We start from the raw sequence: 17,950 nt of genomic DNA, 5'->3' as shown, positions 1-17,950 counted from the left end.
AATACTGTCTCTTTCGTCTCACTCATTACATTTCTGTACTTGTGTGTGTGATTCCCACAGCCAAAGGCTCGTCCCTGACACAGGTGTGGAGGCTCTGAGCGTGCTGAGCAGTAGGCTGGACCCAGAGCTCCCTCAGCCCCCTCATGCCAATCTGCACGAGGCCTTCTTTTTCTCTTACTCTTCCCACAATCCTCAGGGTGGAATGCATACTGGGTGGCCCATTGATGTCCTTCGTGGGGATTTCCTCCCAAAGCCATGCAGGGGCACTCTCCGGGGATAGGATAATAAGCCAGAGAGATATAGTTCTACTGTCTGAGGTTATGATGAATCTATACAATGCACCATTGGGTACAAAGCCTGCTACGTAGAGCATGAGCTGCCCAGCCTGAGCACTTGTGCTGGGGCCGGAGGGTACAGATTTTGGCTGGTGCGTAGCCTCACCAACACTACCAAGCATAGGAGGGATGTGAGACACGAACAAGATAAGTTTCTTTTACCGGTGTTCTCCGGTATGTTAGTTTGAGCGTGTGGACATATGGGAATACTGGAAACTGAAATCCCACTCAGCCTTGGAGGAAGTGTACAGGAGAGAAACATCCCTAAAGTATACACACAATCAACTTAAGTTAATCATACACATGATCTCTCACTGGAAGGCTGTATTAGATTAAACCACTCACTGCAGGAGTGGAGTTTCAACATGAGCAACCTAAACTTAAAGATTATGCAAACTAAATATTTTTAGACCACATTTTGTTTACAAGTTAGCAAACAGAACAAAATATTTATCATATACCATTTTCCATATTTTTTTTAGGGGGGGGGTTCAAGTTTTCATTTGTTTTAGTTTTTTTTTTTTTTTTAGGCTGTATTATTGCAATTTCTTTTTTTTACTGAAAAATCCAACCCCAAATCAAGCTCTTTAGTGAAAGCACTTGATCATACAACATGTTTAATTTGAATAATTTTAGGTTTATGTTAGTAGCCTAGCATGTTTTTACTGAATCTCTGAGCAACAGTCATCTCTTGAAGCTCCAAAAAACTCAAGACAATACTGTAATCCTCTTAAAAACCATAACTTGGACAATACGGATATTTAGTTTTAGGTACATTAAGGGCTCGATTCATTAAACCTTTCAGCACATTCTCTGGCAGGTGACGTTTCACCTCTTACAATTACCCATAAAGAAGCATGTGCTGAAATCTTAATGTACTCAAATCTGCAGTCTCGCTCTCATATGATTGTAAGAGTGTTTCCTGGTGAAGATGCCTTAGCTGTGGTATCGTTATGTGCCGTTTCAGTCTCAGAAAGGGGCTTGTGGCTAGCTGATGTTGAGCCATAGACCAACATTACAGACACACTATCATCTCAGCAATGGAGTAGACATCTACACAACACTCAATACTGTGAGACACATATATAGTAGTCTGGTCAGCACCATCTCAACAAGTGAGACCTTACACCGCGACTGAACGTTTCTGCATGGATCCGACACAAGCTTTTGTTCTTTGTGACCCTAAAGAGGTTGGTAGCTGGACATTCTGATTTAAATCTCATTTTTAATGTGGGTCTGTCAACCTAAAGGCAATAGATCCTATTTTGACTCGTTGATCTTCATAAGAGACGTTGAGCTGGATTTTGTTGTGTAAGTTGGGGCTTCTCTTTAAAACTCCTGTAAATTCCTGAACTCCACTGATGTCAGTCAGCAATGGTCGCTGAGTAGAGCATGGTTTTTTTATTTTTTTGTGTGTGCGTGTGTGTGTATTTTCTCCTTCAGCTTTTTCGTACACAAAACCGAATACAAATATTGAATTATCCCTATTTCAGAATACATATTTTGTTAAAGAATTGTACATAGGGAGATGTATTTTTGCACAGGCATTTTCGTAAACGATTTTTGGTACAATTGAGATCATTATTATTTATTTAGTAAATGGAAACATTCTAAGATTATTAGAAGTGGTTCACTGCCAAGCCGATAATGCAATATGCCACTCTATCTGAACACAGCTTCTAGTTAATCACACACCGAGTTCACCTGGACAGATTGTTGCCACAGTAGTGGGGAATCATTATGTATTATTTTTTAGGTGTCAGTAGTGCTTTCCCCTTAGGTTCCTCCCCGTCTCAAACCAAGAGGTCAGAGAATGGGATCAAAATGGCCTGGCTAACTGTGCAAAAGATCTCTGCCTGGCTGATGTATTTTGTAGGACTTTTCTAACTGGGAGAGGGAACAAAACAGTTGTACAGTGCAAAATGTGCACCATTGTTGCCAAACGTTGTAATTGGATACATTGCTTTTTAATTACTTGTTCGTTTGCTTTTAACGAGAAAAAAAAAGTGCCTGAATTAGTTTCTCATCAACTGTTGTTATGGCAGAGCTTTTTATTTCATGCATTCTTTTTTTTTCACAGTACTTGAATGTTATATAAAGGTTTAGAAACTTTTTAAACCTGCCTCAATCTCACACATCGCCCTTTTCCCCTTCAAGTAGAGCGGTAACTCTGATTGAGGAAATGCATGGCAGAGGAGTAACACTTACTTGACAATGACATGAGAAAAGCTTCCTGTCTATCCCTTGTATTCTTTTATGACTACTTTTGATATTAGTAAATTTCAAAACGAGAGGGATAGATATTTTGGTGGCTAAGTCTGTGATTTCAACCAATGTTTTAGGCAGATAAATGTACTGTTTACCTTGAAATTGTAACTCCACTGTTTTCAGATAATGAAAGCTTTGTGAAGATGTTTGGTTTTACACCACAGATTTGGAATGTGAATCGAAGATAAAAACAGTTTGCTTTTTGGGGAAGAAGCCTCTACATATAAACTTATGTACAAGTGTGTATATTTAGATTTTTTTTTTTGGTCTTTTTTTGTATATGTATTCAAAAATCATTTGATCAGCTGGACTTTTGTGCATTGGCTGCTATGTAATTCATGAACAAACACAGTAGGGTAGATTTACTTAATATTTAAAGAAAAGATTGTATAGTATATTTGTTTTGTAACAAGTTTCTGTAAATATTAAAAAAAAATAATTTATACAGTTATTTATAAGAAAAATGTGTCAGACTCATTTTTTCCCCATTCGCTAAAACACCAAAGACAAGCTCAAACGTGTCCTGCAATTCATTTTTATTATATACTGTACATAAAACAAAAGTCAGGTTGTTCACAAAAAAAGACATGGGTATCGATCAAATGCCACATGTTGGACTACATGTTGATCACTCTGGACAGCTTCTGCACTCTGTTCAGCAGAAGATCGCCCTTCTTTATGGTTTCCTGGTACTGCCAGTTCTTACTATCGGGTCTGAGGGGGAAAGAAAAAGACAAGAAATACACAGTAGGCTTACAGATCCAACAGAGATTTAAACCAATACACACAAATATTAAGGTCTTCACCTGTTGGTTTCCACAATCTCATTAACTTTGTCAATCTTGCAATGTAAACGTCCTGCGGCGATGAATCGTGACAGCTCCCTTAGGGAAGAAAAAGACCAAGGTAAGCCTAGAAATACCTCATGTTTAGATATTTGTTTATATGAATGTGGGAGCGTACTGGTCGATGAACTCTGTGCTAACTCCAAATGCTTCGGCCATGTATCCCAGTGTGAGGGAGCGGTAGGATTCCAGCAGCTGGCCATAGGCCAGGATGCGCATCTCTCGGACATAGTAACGGTAATGAGGAGCAAACAACCAGTCTTGCTTCATCTCCTGTTCAACTCGAGCTACAGAGGAGAAACAGATGGAACATCTGACCCACACATTTTGAAACGATAACAAGAACCAAGTTGGAGAAGCACTTTCAATCAATAACATTAATCTTAAAACTGTGGCTAGTTCAGCAATAACATTTTCCTCAATTGTCCTTTAAAGGCTAAATGAGCTACTAGCATGCTCCAGCAATATTTTACTTACCCATTGACTGAAAGAATACGGAATAACGGCACTCGTAGAGAGAGAAGAGGTACTGACGGACAGCAGGTAAACTGTGCAACACCTCCAAGATCTCAGCACCCTTAATCACCTGAGAAAACAGTTCCTGCTTAATATTTTGTGCAAAATGGATTAGGATTAAAGGATTCTTTTAGGATGAATAGAAAGCACAAAATAACAGCATTTATTTGAATTTGAAATCTTTTGTAACATCTTTGCTATCACTTTTACGCTTCCTTACTACATAAAAGCATTCATTTCTTAAAAAAAAAACTCTTACAGACCCCAAACCTTTAAACCGCAGTGTATACATGCTGTTTTTTTTTTTTGTTTTTTTTTTAAGGCTACTTCTTACCTTCTCTCTCAGGTCTGGCCTCTTGAGTGCGATCATACACACATACACAGTGTATGTGACGAAAGTCTTGTAGTCCATAAGCTCATACGAGGTGAAAGTGGAGACAGTATCCAGAAAGAGCTCCGCTGCCTGCTTGAAGTCCCGAATGGCCACGCAGTAGAGGCCCTGATACACCTTCAGCCGATTTCTCCGGTCCCAGTCACCACCTTCTTCAATCAAACTGTTCATACATGCAGAGTTCAAGTATCAGGCCAACCTTCCCGGGAGAGATGCATTTAAGTCAGTCTGCACTCTATACTGTACCTTTTGGCTTTCTCAGTGTTGCGGGTGATGAGGTCATTGTCCATATAAAACAGACCGATCCTCAGCAAGTAAAAAACAATATCTAAGCGATGACCAAGAGCAACAGTCTTGTCATACGTCTTCCTGAAGGCAGTCAAGGCCCCTTCCTAAATGAAAGAGAGAAATATTATCAGTGTGGACAGAAGAATGAAATATACATGTTCGATGCTGGACAGATAAAAAAGCAATAAAATCCAATGTCACATGTAATCAAACTATAAGAGTTCAAAAGTTTGTAATCAGTAAGAGTTAAAAGAAATGTAAAATATTAAACCGTTTATTATCTAGCGTGAACTGTTCAGATTTGCACCTTGTCACCGATGCGTATGAGATATTCAGCTTTGGCCATCATGGCATCTCTGATCTCACTCTCTCCCTGGTTCTTCTCAGCATCTTCCAAAACATCATCCAGCCGTTTCAGCTCGTCCTCATTGGCCTTCTTCATCTTGCTCAGCAGATCCGTGTCCGTCTGCCATTTCAGCTCTTTACACAGGGCTTCATAGTATGGGGCCATATCTACAAAACACAATCACAACATCATGACATGCACATTTGAGGTGCTTCACTTAAATATTTTCACTTAAAAAAAAAAATTATTTACTGCTTCTTAAATAACATGACACTGCTATAAAATGCACGCCAGACATTATATATCTGAATACATTCATATGTAAGCACATGCACATCCACACGTATGTACATACCTGTATGTGCTCATAAATATATGCACAGATTACATATGTTGTGTACATATTAAGGAAGAGAGGAAAACAACTATGTATTATAGGAGTGATTTTTCTTTAAATAGGAATTTTGATTAAAAAATAAAATCAGGTCTTTGAGATGTATCATATTTGGTCAATTTTTCCCAGTGCAAAACAAATTGTTCCAATTTTTAATTTACAAATGTAGTTATTTTCTCCATTTTATAAATGTTTACTGTAATTTCCATCCATGCATTTAAGGTAGAACTCTCCTATGACAACCAATTTCTTTGGTAAAACTCTTTTTAACAGCCACCAACAGTATATTTAATAGGTATTTATCTCCTTGTAACCATTCCTTTGGTATGTATCCAAAAAAAAAGAAGTTTTACTATCAAAGGGTAGCACACATGTAAAGATATCTTGTAAGGCAGTATGTATTTCTTATATTAATATATAATTCATTCCCTTTCCTCCTCCGCTATAAGGAAATCTTCCTTCTCCCATTTTATTTTCATATAAGAAGTCATGGGTGTTTTAATATTTAACAGACATTTGGATATGCATACAATAATTCTATGAAAATCTGATTTATATGATTTCTAACCGATTCTATTGAGCCTCTCCTGGTCTCAGTCACATCTTCATATTAACAAAATGTTGAATCTATAAGTATCTGTAGAAGTGTTTCTAGTAAATGCGTCCCTTTAAGTGCTTCAAAGCTGGTTAAAATATTATCTTCTATTACATATTACATAAAACTGTCCATCCCTTATCTCTCCAGTCCTTAAATCCAGTATCTAATCTGTTTGGTGTAAACTCACGAGTCATATGCACACCATTTAAGAGGCATCATTTCTCCTTTTGATTTATATTCTATTATAACATATTTCTTTACATTAAGAGTGCGTTTTACCTATGGATTATCAATAATCATTAGTATACTCTTGTAAATTATAGAATAATCAACATTTAAATGCGCCAGAAGACCAAGTGTGTGCATGATAACAAGCAAATACATTAGTAGCTAATTAGCTAATGTGCTACTTGGCTTAGCCGCTTAGCTAACTAAATGCAGGGAAATTATAAAGCTCGTGCATGAAACAGCTGCATATATTGAGGTAGTACCTATAGAAATGTTTAAATATAACATTATATCTGCTAAACGAGCAGCGTGAGCGAGTGAATGAACTCACTGTTGAGTTTGATGGCGTCCATCAGCTCGCGCTTCACTTCAGCATCATGTCTGTGATCATCCAGAGTCAGTAAAAACTTCAGCTGGGCTATTCTCAGGTTGGGGTTTTTAGGTAAACCCTCTTCCTCCAGGTTTTCCAAAGGCATATTTGCAGAGTTAAACGCAATTTACAGGAGGACGGGAGTCTTTGTTATGGCTGGGAGTGATAATGACAGTGACAACGATGACTAGGGGGAAATCTAATCAAAGAAATGTGTAGATTCACTTCCTCTTCCTCGAGACGATGACGCAGGGAAAAGACAGTCTATCGAATTCAAACAACGTATTAAAAACTATAACACTGCCCCCATCTGGCTAAGTGTTATATTGCACCCACAAGGGTTTTTAATCTTTTAGATGCCACGGTAAAATGTATTTTTAATCACATTTATTTATTACTACTTTATTTATTATTTATTACTTCTCACACACACACACACACACACACATATATATATATATATGTAGGAGCATGTTATTGAATTATATTGCCAGATCTAAGAAATTAGATGAAATCTGAAATTTGTATAGAACAATTAAAGAATTGTCGTCTCACTATATTTCAACTAAATAATGGTAAAACTTGGTAAATTACTGGGTAATATTTCTCAGTAAAATAACCCATATATTTTCTTTTTATCTTTCAACAAAGTGCAGAGTTAAACTTTTAACCAAAACTGACTCATTATTCCACGATGTGGCTTTATGTCATTCTTTCTTAAACAAGAGGAAACCCCTCTGTGCTGGTTTTGCAGTTTAATGGGAAATATCTAAAGTATTGACTTTGTTGAATAATAGTCAATGAACAGTGTCTGTATTTTCAGGTTGGTGCTAGTAAAGCACTTTTCTTTATCGTTGTGTTGGGATGGGAGGATCTTTTCAGAATGGATTTCATCTCACAGTGATCAGCTCTCCATCTCCAGTGTGCACTAGAATTTCATTTATTCTTTTCCTGTACTTTAAGAAAGCAGGTTACACTTTATGTAATTTTTTTATATTTTAAGTGTGCTTGTTGCAGTGTAATTATACTGAGTAACAAGATGTCCAAAAGGGAGGTTTTTTTTTGTGATGCCATAGAGTGTGGTTCCTCAAACAGCCTTTCAGTAAAACATTCTGTGTGAAGAGCATTTGAATAATCTAAAGAAACTTTGGTGCAAAAGGAATGTTCCATGAATGTTAAATGTTCTTCATGGAACCATAGAAGCCATTAAAGAACCTTTATTTTTAAGAGTGTACACACTATAGGGTTAGGGTTTAGTTTAGTTGCTTGTAACAACAACATCAAGTGTAACCAGAAGGCCATTTAAGTATCACGTTTTCTATCATACGGACAGTCTATATATAAATCAATCGACCACGATTTGTCTCAAATCTGTAAACATGCAGTGTGCAAACAACCATTAGCATGCATACTTTGCAGCATCTCATGCACTCATTTTGCATTTTAAAAAATGCGGCTTTAAGTTAAAAGAAATTCAACTTAAAAAAAATGCATCTCTGCACCTTGCATTTTAAAATGTATTTATTTATTTTCATTCAACTACATGCATCTCACTTTTTTCTGTGTGAATGGCCCCCAGGATCACTGGGACTTTTTATTGTTTGCATCACTCCCAGATCCATTCAAAATCAAAATCGCTGATTCATTTGGGAATTAAACAAGTGTTAATGATTAAAACACTGAATCGTTGCCTTGACTAATTCATTAAGAAATGTAACATCTCTAATGCGTTGCTTGATTTGTTTGACAGTTGACTTTCTTTGTTTGGAACTCGTTTCATTGGCGGAGCAAACTAGCAATACTTTGTCTAAACAGTGTGTGGTCACATTTACCATTGTTCGGCCAATTTTTGTGGACAAAATCCAGTCATTTCAATAGGGCGAAAGATTCAAATTGGTCAAACGACATAAAGCGGTTTGGTTTGAAAGTGACTTTTGTTTGAGCTATCTTCCCTATACTATCTCCAATATACAAAGGTTTTTATTTGCCTCCGAAATTTCAATAATGTGATGATTTTCACTATATTTCAACTTAAACATACTTTCTATTTGTTGATCTGTTGTATAAGCAATATCACTCTTGTAGTCATGCTGTTGTGTTCAAAAGAACAACATTCTATGTATGATAACCACATTATAAACTGACTAGTCAGTGCAAACAACTCAACCCAGTTTGATCACTCGCCAATGAGATCTTCATCCAGTCATCCCGCCTGGCTGCATTTGTGTTTACCAGTTTCCCGCGCTGGCTGGGATTCACCATTTTTGGATTCATCTTCCCATTCCTTATAATAAGTCCATTACCATGCCAATAACATAAACAAAAATAAAGCAATGTTTGTGGATTCAGCCACTTTATAGAATATGACATTGTGCTCCACAAATGCAGCATTAGTAAAGGCCATTGCTATTAGATGTTTCACTACTGGTTTGTAAGAAGCTTTTGCCAGCAGTGATTATGACTGTATTGTGAAAGTTTATCTTCTCTTTATTTTACACTGTCATAAAAGACCAGAATTGTTCTTTTATGTATGCCCTGTTATATGTCTTGTTCTTGAACAATGTATAATACCAGGCTTTCAGCACACCTTTTCTCTGTTCTACAGTCTGTTGTCTCACTTTAACAAAAGGCCATGTTTCTTATCCTTGTTTCTCCAGGCCGTTCTGAAGTGTCTGTGCTTTGTTCTTTTCTCCTGCGTTTGTCTTCATCCTTCCTGAAACACAAGGCAAAACTCCCCTTGAGATTTCCCAAGAGTTTGAGAACATCAGAGCATGTGGATCCTCCACAGATGTCGTCATGTGCTTAGAGACCAAGCTGTAAAGTTCGAGTCTTGGTATATTGATGTAAATATGGACTGGCACAAGAAATTATAACTTATCATCATATTTATCAACATTATATTGATAAAGACAGACTGCTGTTAGTTGGATGGATGGACTTTAGTGTTTATTTAGCAATAATGGGCAGATGACAGTACATTATGCTTCTTATCAATAAATAAGTAAATGTACTGTTAAATTAAGTTATTTGGTGAGAAGAAAAAGACTGCAGTCAATATATTATAATGACCTTAGAGCTGTTTAATAAAAGACATTATACTTGACTAGTTTTTTATTGGATGAAAAAATGTGAAATATGAAATTTATGTTATTTAATCTGCATGTTCTGTTGTGAGATGTGTCCCAGGTTAGAAAAAAAGGTAATTTTATTGCTATTATTTTCACTACCACTCAGAACACCTTATAAAACTTAAGGAGCTTTCTCAATGTCTGAACAATGTCTAATTACATTACGTATTGTCTGAAGTAACCCATGCTTATTCCTTACATGACCTGCTGGTTGTTCATTGAAGGCTGCAATTCACTACATGACTTTTTTGTCCAGATTTTTGCACTAATGTACAGTCTGGATGAGTACAGACTGGTTGCCCAAAGTCAAAGCCAGTCCGCAAATTAGAAAATTATGTAGTGAATGATGAACACAGACTTTTTTTTCCCAGCTTTTTCATGTTTTTATTAAAACAAGTTTGATATTTTGAGCCATTTTTTGATCACCTATTGTTTTAAATTGTCATGCTAGCAATGATGCATGTGTTTCTGCATGAGTTTTATTTATTTTTCAGAATCACCTGAAATACCTGAATCAGGTATCATTAGTATTTGGCCCCCCATGGATTTTTCTCGGAAATTTATCAAGTTGGCAAGTGTATGATGCTTATAGTGTATTGAAATAAACAGCATGTAGTCTATTCCAACATTATAACATAAATCTCTGCATGATTGCCGTCATTACATTTCTATTATAGTGCAGATCTCTGAACTATTAAGTGAGGCTGACCCCACTGAATCAGCCCACCATGTTATTGCACAGGGCCTTTGGGTTTGTAGAACCCTGTCATTCTTTCTCGTAGGACTTTCTGTCTTATCAGTCCTTGACAGGCTGTACGGGACTTCCTAGCCTCATTAGCAGTTTAATAGGTACTTTGTGAACTTCACAGAACAATAATGTCTGATATAACTAGATGCTTTATCACTGCCTCAGTTATTTCACAGGATTAATTTAACTGACTATCAATGATTATGGACATTCCAAAACACCCAAAGTATACTGTATCGGAACAACTTTATGTGCACAACATGTTCCCTAATGCAAATGACCCAGTTTTAGTTAGAAACTAGGAGATTCAAATGTTCTATAGGCCAGAACCTCATAGGCCCAAAGCCAATTATTTTGACAACATTTAGTTATGTGCATGCGTGTGTTGCAGGCAGCAAAACTAACCATGGATATTAGGAATAATATCACATATATGATATATTTTTGTGTTTCTTTAGCTTTTGCTTAATAGTTTTATCAATTAAATGAAAAAAAAAAGATTTATTTCACTCATTATTTACATCATTAGTTTTAATAATTTTAATAATATCATTTTTATATTTGTTTCTGTTTGTTTTTATATTCTCAGATTTTAAGATTGAATACTGGGTCTAGAGTAAAACAATACAATACATACAAGGGCATTTAAAAATAGCAAAAATAAATGATTAATATATAAGTTTCCAAGACTTTTTATATGACCTACATATGATAAAAACAAAAGTTGAAATCTTTCAGTTTTAATAAAAATAAATTCTGTGACATAAAATTGGAGAACCACCCCATATGTATATAAATAATAAATAATTTCAATTTAAATTATGGGACAATACCTTAAACTGCCAATGGGTGGCATTATTCACTGCAGAATACTGTGTGATTATTAGCTTTTAATAAACAAGGAGTCCAAGAGTGCAGATGTATTACTAAATTCGTACATGATACATGAGCATGTTACACTGGAAGCACGTTTCTTTATAACCAAATATGCTTTTACTTATTTCAAATTCTTTTATGAGAATATTATATAGTTGTCAGTAATGTTTCATGTATTTATTTGAGTGATTATTTTACATTCAGATTCTTTTGTGACACCAATTATGCTAAGAATATTCTTAGTTTATTTTTGTTAATTCAGTAAGAAGAATGAGTTACACTACCATTCAAAAGTTTGGGGTCGGATATATATTTTTTAAAATAGTTTAATCTTATTCTCACCAAGGCTGCATTTACTAAGCCAAAATTTCAGTAAAAACACTAATATTGTGAAATATTTGAACAGTTTGACTACAACATGACACCAGTTCTCTGCACATGGATTTTGTTCATTCTGTGTCCTTGGCTTTTTTAAGAGTTGGACAATTCTGAGAGCAAAAATGCTTTAAAGGTTGAACACACTTATAATAGCTGGCATGGCATTGAGCATCAACAAAGTAATTTGTCCTTGACTCATATCTCTGCTAATCTGCAAAGGCAAATGACATAATGGTATGGAATCTGTGAAGAGATGGTCAGACTATGTTAATATAATTAGTTTCAATAAAAACAGCTCATTATTAATGCTCAGGTGTCATGAGTCCTGTTGAGTGCGTAGCTGAAATCGATCATTAATCTAGTGAATGAGTGCGCAAGCAGATGCACTCAAGACTTTATTATCTATCACAAGGTCAATATGAAAAGCAAATTCTTATGACTCAAGTCAATGCTCACTATAAACTGGTGGTCTAGTCTACAGTCATTTTCACCTTTTAAAACACCCATCTGAATTATAATACAAACAGTACTAAGTATTAAATAGGGCTGGGCGATAGAAAAATATATGTATACATTTTGTTATAAATTCCGATACTTTTTATGATTTTTTTTTATATATACATATATATATATATATATATATATATATATATACATATATATATATATATATATATATATATATATATATATACACACACATATATATATATATTTTTTTTCTTTTCTTTGCAGTTTCTCTTGAAAAAGTTAAAATGGTGATGGTGACTTATATTCACAATATAAATTGTCTTAGCACTCAATGTAAAAATGTGACCCTGGACCACAAATCCAGTCTTAAGTTGCTGTGGTATATTTCTAGCAATAGCCAAAAAGAAGAAGAAGAAAGAAAAAACAATCTTGTATATATTGGTCAAAATTATAGATTTTTTTTTTTTTTTTAAATGCCAAAAATCATTAGGATATTAAGTAAAGATCATGTTCCATGAAGATATTTAGTAAATTTCCTAATAAATATATCATTATATTGGACAACTTTAAAGATGATTTTCTTAAATTTTGTAATTTTTTGCACGCTCAGATTCCATATTTTCAAATAGCTGTATCTCGGCCAAATAATGTCCTAGCCTAAACAAACCATACATCAAAGGAAAGCTTATTTATTCAGCTTTCAGATGATATATAAATCTCAATTTCGAGACATTGACCCTTATGACTTATTTTGTGGTAAAGGATCACACATGCCATACATTATGGACTAAATGTTACTGTTGTGGCAAAAAATACAAAAGACCTTAGTAAGAGTAGGGCCATATTTAATTTTTGACAGGAATGAATTGCATAGTTTTTGACTATGCAATTATCACCTGAATCTATGCGAAATGCCAACGTGTCCCAGTAAACAAGCATTAACGTGTGTAATTGCACAGAAGGGCATGTTTCAGTAAAGTCATTAATGTCTGTATATGACTGGGGCTGCAGTTGGAAATCATGGGGCTTTTGGCACAATGGGATTATCTCCTATGTGTGAGTAAGAAATAAATGTCTCTATGAATGCTAAACAGTCCTGAGACCTCCTGATCTGAAACTGAGCTCTGAATTAGTTCCATTTAGCTGCAGTAGCATCACAATGTAGACATGCGGTGTTCATTGTGATGGATTTGTGTGTTGTTGTGTACAAATAGCACAGGTTGCTGTATGGATATTTCTGAATCTGAATGGAACAAATAGAACAGAATGGATTCAAATTCAGTGTGTTGTATCATGGATCATTGTTTCTGATAATACATTCATAGTATTTTAAATTAGCTACATGCATGATGGCTTCCTCTGCATGGACACACACACACACACACACACACACACACACACACACACACACACACACACACACATATATATATATATATATATATATATATATATATATATATGTGTGTGTGTGTGTGTGTGTGTTTACTCATATTCAGTCTAGTGTAATGTCCTGAATGAACAATACATCTGAACCCTTATACAAGGATGGGCTTTGAATTATTAGGGGGGCAAATAGAAACCATAACCAAAGAAAGTACATATTCAGAAAGTACACAATGTATGTTTCTCAACAGTTTTGAAATGTTTCCCAGAACATAAAACATTGAATCAACATCAGTGTCTCTGGCAGGGTTTATTAATTTATTTATTTATTTTTGCAACACTGATTATCTAACATCTTTTTGCTCAAAAGTCATGTTGAATTCACATATTCTTTCTGCCTGAGATCAGTCATCACCAAGTTACTCAGGTCACATATTTCTCTGGTAAACAGGCACTTGCAAAAAAATAATCACTTTCGCCTGCCATGGTAACCATAGCAACAGCAGGCAGCTTAGGCACTTTTCATTCTTTTTGGAATAGTGACTAAACATACTGTCAATATATAAATTAAATTAAAATTTAATTCTGTCAATATATGCATCACATTCTAGATTTACATTACAGATTTAAGTGCCACAAAAAAATGCACCCTATGCTAATTTTTAAAATGCACGTTTTAATCTTGATCTTGAACAATTAATCTAATAATATTGTATATTTCTTAAAAAAAAAAAAATAGTCCGCATATTCAATCAAAATGCCATAACTGGTCCTTCCAGTGAAATGCATGTTTCTCTCTGGTGATGTATACAAGGTCAAAACTCCATCTAATCGCCATCTAATTGCAAATGCATGAAGGCCAGTCAAGGAAGTTCTTGCTCTACCTTATTGAGGAGCATATGATGCTGCAATTCTAAAGCATTGTAAAGCATTTGTGAACTGAATCTAGCTATGTTGCCAAGCAGTATAATTATAAGCAATGTTCCCTAATTGTGACTCTTAATAACACCCAGAAGAGTGTCTGCGCTTTACTTCAGTAACAGTAATGCTTTGCAGCCTAAAATGAAGATGGGCATGTTTTTTGTTTTATTCAGCTGTATGTACTTAGTGCAAAATGACCACAGATGATCACAGTTAAGAGTAAATATATATATATATATATATATATATATATATATATATATATATATATATAAATATAAAAATAGGGTGATTACCTGCCCCTGATTGAGTTTACATCTAATTTTTAGGAAAGGGGTAATCCTTTTTTCAACTCTGTGATTTTTTTTCTTTTTCTTATATGTTGGTGTTATATCTTTCACTTGGATGTTATAATTTTAACTGAATGTTTACTAAATATTTGATCAAATAAAGCTTGTGACATATGTAGCTCCAGTGACATCATCACAGTGGCATTCTCTGGTTCTGAGCCCGGCATGCTTTGAAATTTTGGTTTTGAAAACATGTAAAGGAATATGTGAATCAGACGACAAAGATAAACTGATTTTAAACTCCTATATTAAGTCAGATTAATGGACATTTACACATGTAAATATAATATTTTAAACTAACATATGATAATTGTCCCAGCCAGATTTGGACAAAAAAAATTGAAAATCCTAAAAGAAACCCGCTTGTCCAAGTAGTTTCGTTTCCAGTTGTTTGAGGTCATTTTTGCTTAGTCTTAAATATTTCAGTTTGAAACTGGATGACTTTAATAGGACATGGCTTTTAAAAATATAAAGAGTGTTAAAAATGTCCAAATATATATCAAACTCTATATAAAAGACTGTGGCTTTAACTTTAATGCTCCAGAGATAAATTAGCATTAAAACTCTGGATAAAAGAAATTCATGTTTAAAAAGGAATAACAGCAGTCAATTCTCTCAAGTCAACAAATAATGATGGCAATGGTCATGTCACATCATTGAACTGCTTTCTACATCAGTTTCCTCTGACATAATTGCTCTAAAAGCATAAAATTAAACCACAAATTGCAATAGATGGAGAGACTATGAACTCCCATATTTTATTTAAATATTGTTTTAATGGTTTTAAGTAAAATGCCTGCTCTCAGCTCTGGTCCTTAAATTAATTCAGTCATGGCCCACAGATTAATATAGGGTCATAACGTCAACTCTGAGAGTCTCTTTCTGGTTTTATGAGGTATTCCTTCAATAAAGGACAGAAAGAGGATTATCTATAAACAAATCTAAAAGATTTAGATCTGTAATTTGCTACTTGTGAACATGTCAGTTCTAATCTGATAAACATTAAGATGTAATTAATCTCTTTTGAAGGTCAGGGAACATTAATTTGAAATAAAATGACTTAAAGGAGCCAAGTCAAAAGGCTTTGTAAAAAAAAAAAAAATGTGGTAAATGAGCATAGATAGGAGGCAATTTGCAAATGATTTTAATTTGTCAGGGAAAAACAGACATGGGCCACTGCACAAAGAAATGTCTGACACTTTCCATTTTGACTTCAGTTATGCCTGGGCTGTTTCACAATTTCATGGTTTTGCTTTGTCTGCAGTATCAGCCCTCAGTGGACCTCTGGGAACTATTTTTAACATTATGTCATGTAGTCCCTGCCAATTTGCTGTGCCTTTAGAATTGCCCCCGACATTTAGCAAAACACACTGAAAAACGTTGTGACTAAATATCCATCAAACAGAAATGTGTTTCATTTCCTGAAGTGGTACATGAGGTTGAGCAATTGAGCCTTCGCCAGGATCTGACCAATCATAACCCTGAATTTGAAACCCGATACAGCGATCTGTCACGACCACTAATCTATTATCTTTAACACGTTAAAGTTTACCAAAAAATGAAAATTAGCTCAAATTACTCACCCTCAAGTCATCCTATGAGTTTCTTCTGCCAGTGCATCAGTCCAAAAAAAATTTTTCTTCAGAAAGGACACAAACCATTATATTTTAATCAAGACGCATGAGTCTTCTGAAGTCATGCTACAGAAACAGACCGAAATTTAAGTCAATATTAATTGAAAATCTGTGCATTCATTCCACACTGACTAAATGATCCGATCGTTGTCATTAAAATTTCACTGCCGGTTATCAGTATACTTAAAGCTTGGTCTGTTCCTTTCACATTTGTGAAACGGATCAACAATTAGATTTGAAAAGCACGATTTATTCAGGAAATCAGATATCTCTACAAAATGCAGCTTGGGTGGATGTCAAGATTCTCAAATATGTTTGACTTTAAAAGACTTGGAATGTAATGCGTGATACTACTTTATTAAGCTTAAACTTATTTAATTGTAACATAACGTTCTGGTATTATGTATTTTAAAAGATATCAGTTTCTCAGTTCAAAATTTTGTATAATTTTTTTTTATCTAAGAACCACCAATTCATCATTCACTAGCGAAAATGAGAGGAAACGGATTGTAAGAGAGAACTTAAAAAGATGAAAAGCTCTAATGTTGCGCTCATTTATGCAGCTGGTTAGGTCATAACACTGCCATCTAAACTTTCTTTCAAGACTCTTCTGACCACTACTAAGTGGGCAAATATTCCATAAGACAGTAACGCAAATCATCTCATGTTTCTGGCCTGTCAGGGACATTAGCCACTTTTTCGATAAGTTCCGATATATTTTTTGGTCTTATAGCACATGGGACTGTGGTCATGGTTTATGGATAAATATCTGAAAACCACATATGTATTATCCAGCAGCTAAAGTAACATTCTGAATCTCCACGTAAAAGGATATTCTCAAATCTTATTGCTAAAACAGATGCACTATTGACAGAATGATGGTTTAGAATCCAAACATAGAGCAAAGCATGAACTAGAGATGCAAAACCTTTCCCCTTTGTTTAATCCCCAAATCGAAGATGGAGATCTAAATGAATCCTTGTGTTTTCATAAGCACTGTCATTAGCAATGAGGTGCATCGGTAAGCGAGACTAGCCATTTGGATCCTGTGGATGCTCTGTGGTCTTCTGCATTAATGCATGGAACAGATGGCGAGGGTGTTGGTGTCTAATCGGAGTCAGAGATCACAGAATGCTCTGATGAGGAAGAACCAAGAGCCGTCAATCAAATCGCTCACAGAAATACCTTTTAATTTCCAATACAGGACAAAGTTCAGCAAATTAACGTGCATGCCTTTACTATTTTCTCTACATTATGCTTAGTACATAAATGATTCTATTGATACAAAATATAAAAATATGTGGTACATCATTTACAGATAATTTACATTACATCCTTAACTTAGTGAATTTCTTCTTTCAAATGCGTATATACATCTTATTAATGGGATTTTCAGCCCAAAGCAAACACCATCCAAAAAAAAAAAAAAAAAAAAAAAAAAAAAAAAAAAAAAAAATCACTGTGCCTGAATGTATTACT

At 34.9% G+C, this 17,950-nt stretch overlaps 2 protein-coding genes across 3 annotated transcripts in view; one reads left to right on the top strand and one right to left on the bottom strand.

The window, feature by feature from the left end:
• Nucleotides 1–2,990, top strand: part of LOC132119431 (ataxin-7-like) — a 35,881-nt gene extending 32,891 nt beyond the window's left edge. For both annotated transcript variants that reach the window (XM_059529381.1, XM_059529382.1), the window contains one exon: nt 61–2,990. In XM_059529381.1, the coding sequence (XP_059385364.1) occupies nt 61–78 (18 nt within the window). In that variant the 3' untranslated portion in view covers nt 79–2,990. The remainder of the gene's footprint in view (nt 1–60) is intronic.
• A 134-nt stretch (nt 2,991–3,124) lies between these two features.
• Nucleotides 3,125–6,801, bottom strand: LOC132119432 (26S proteasome non-ATPase regulatory subunit 6-like). The gene is made up of 8 exons (XM_059529383.1): nt 6,541–6,801; nt 4,951–5,156; nt 4,602–4,747; nt 4,299–4,518; nt 3,926–4,034; nt 3,567–3,735; nt 3,410–3,487; nt 3,125–3,317 (listed from the first exon to the last, which is right to left on the bottom strand). The coding sequence occupies exons 1-8, from the start codon at nt 6,683–6,685 to the stop codon at nt 3,221–3,223; spliced, it is 1,170 nt and encodes a 389-aa protein (XP_059385366.1). The 5' UTR covers nt 6,686–6,801; the 3' UTR covers nt 3,125–3,220.
• Nucleotides 6,802–17,950: the final 11,149 nt, after the last annotated feature.

The sequence above is a fragment of the Carassius carassius genome, chromosome 38 (assembly GCF_963082965.1).
Source record: "Carassius carassius chromosome 38, fCarCar2.1, whole genome shotgun sequence".
In the NCBI taxonomy this organism is placed as follows: domain Eukaryota; kingdom Metazoa; phylum Chordata; class Actinopteri; order Cypriniformes; family Cyprinidae; genus Carassius; species Carassius carassius.
Note: the sequence above shows the minus strand (reverse complement) of the source record. Positions and strands in the feature narration are given on the sequence as shown.

Excerpts from the sequence above, each read along its gene's own strand:
- LOC132119432 (XM_059529383.1), bottom strand. The coding sequence starts at position 6,685 with ATGCCTTTGGAAAACCTGGAGGAAGAGGGTTTACCTAAAAACCCCAAC. Across the intron at positions 4,519-4,601 it reads AACACTGAGAAAGCCAAAAG|TTTGATTGAAGAAGGTGGTG; the intron begins GTACAGTATAGA and ends ATGTATGAACAG. Across the intron at positions 3,318-3,409 it reads GAGATTGTGGAAACCAACAG|ACCCGATAGTAAGAACTGGC; the intron begins GTGAAGACCTTA and ends TTTCCCCCTCAG.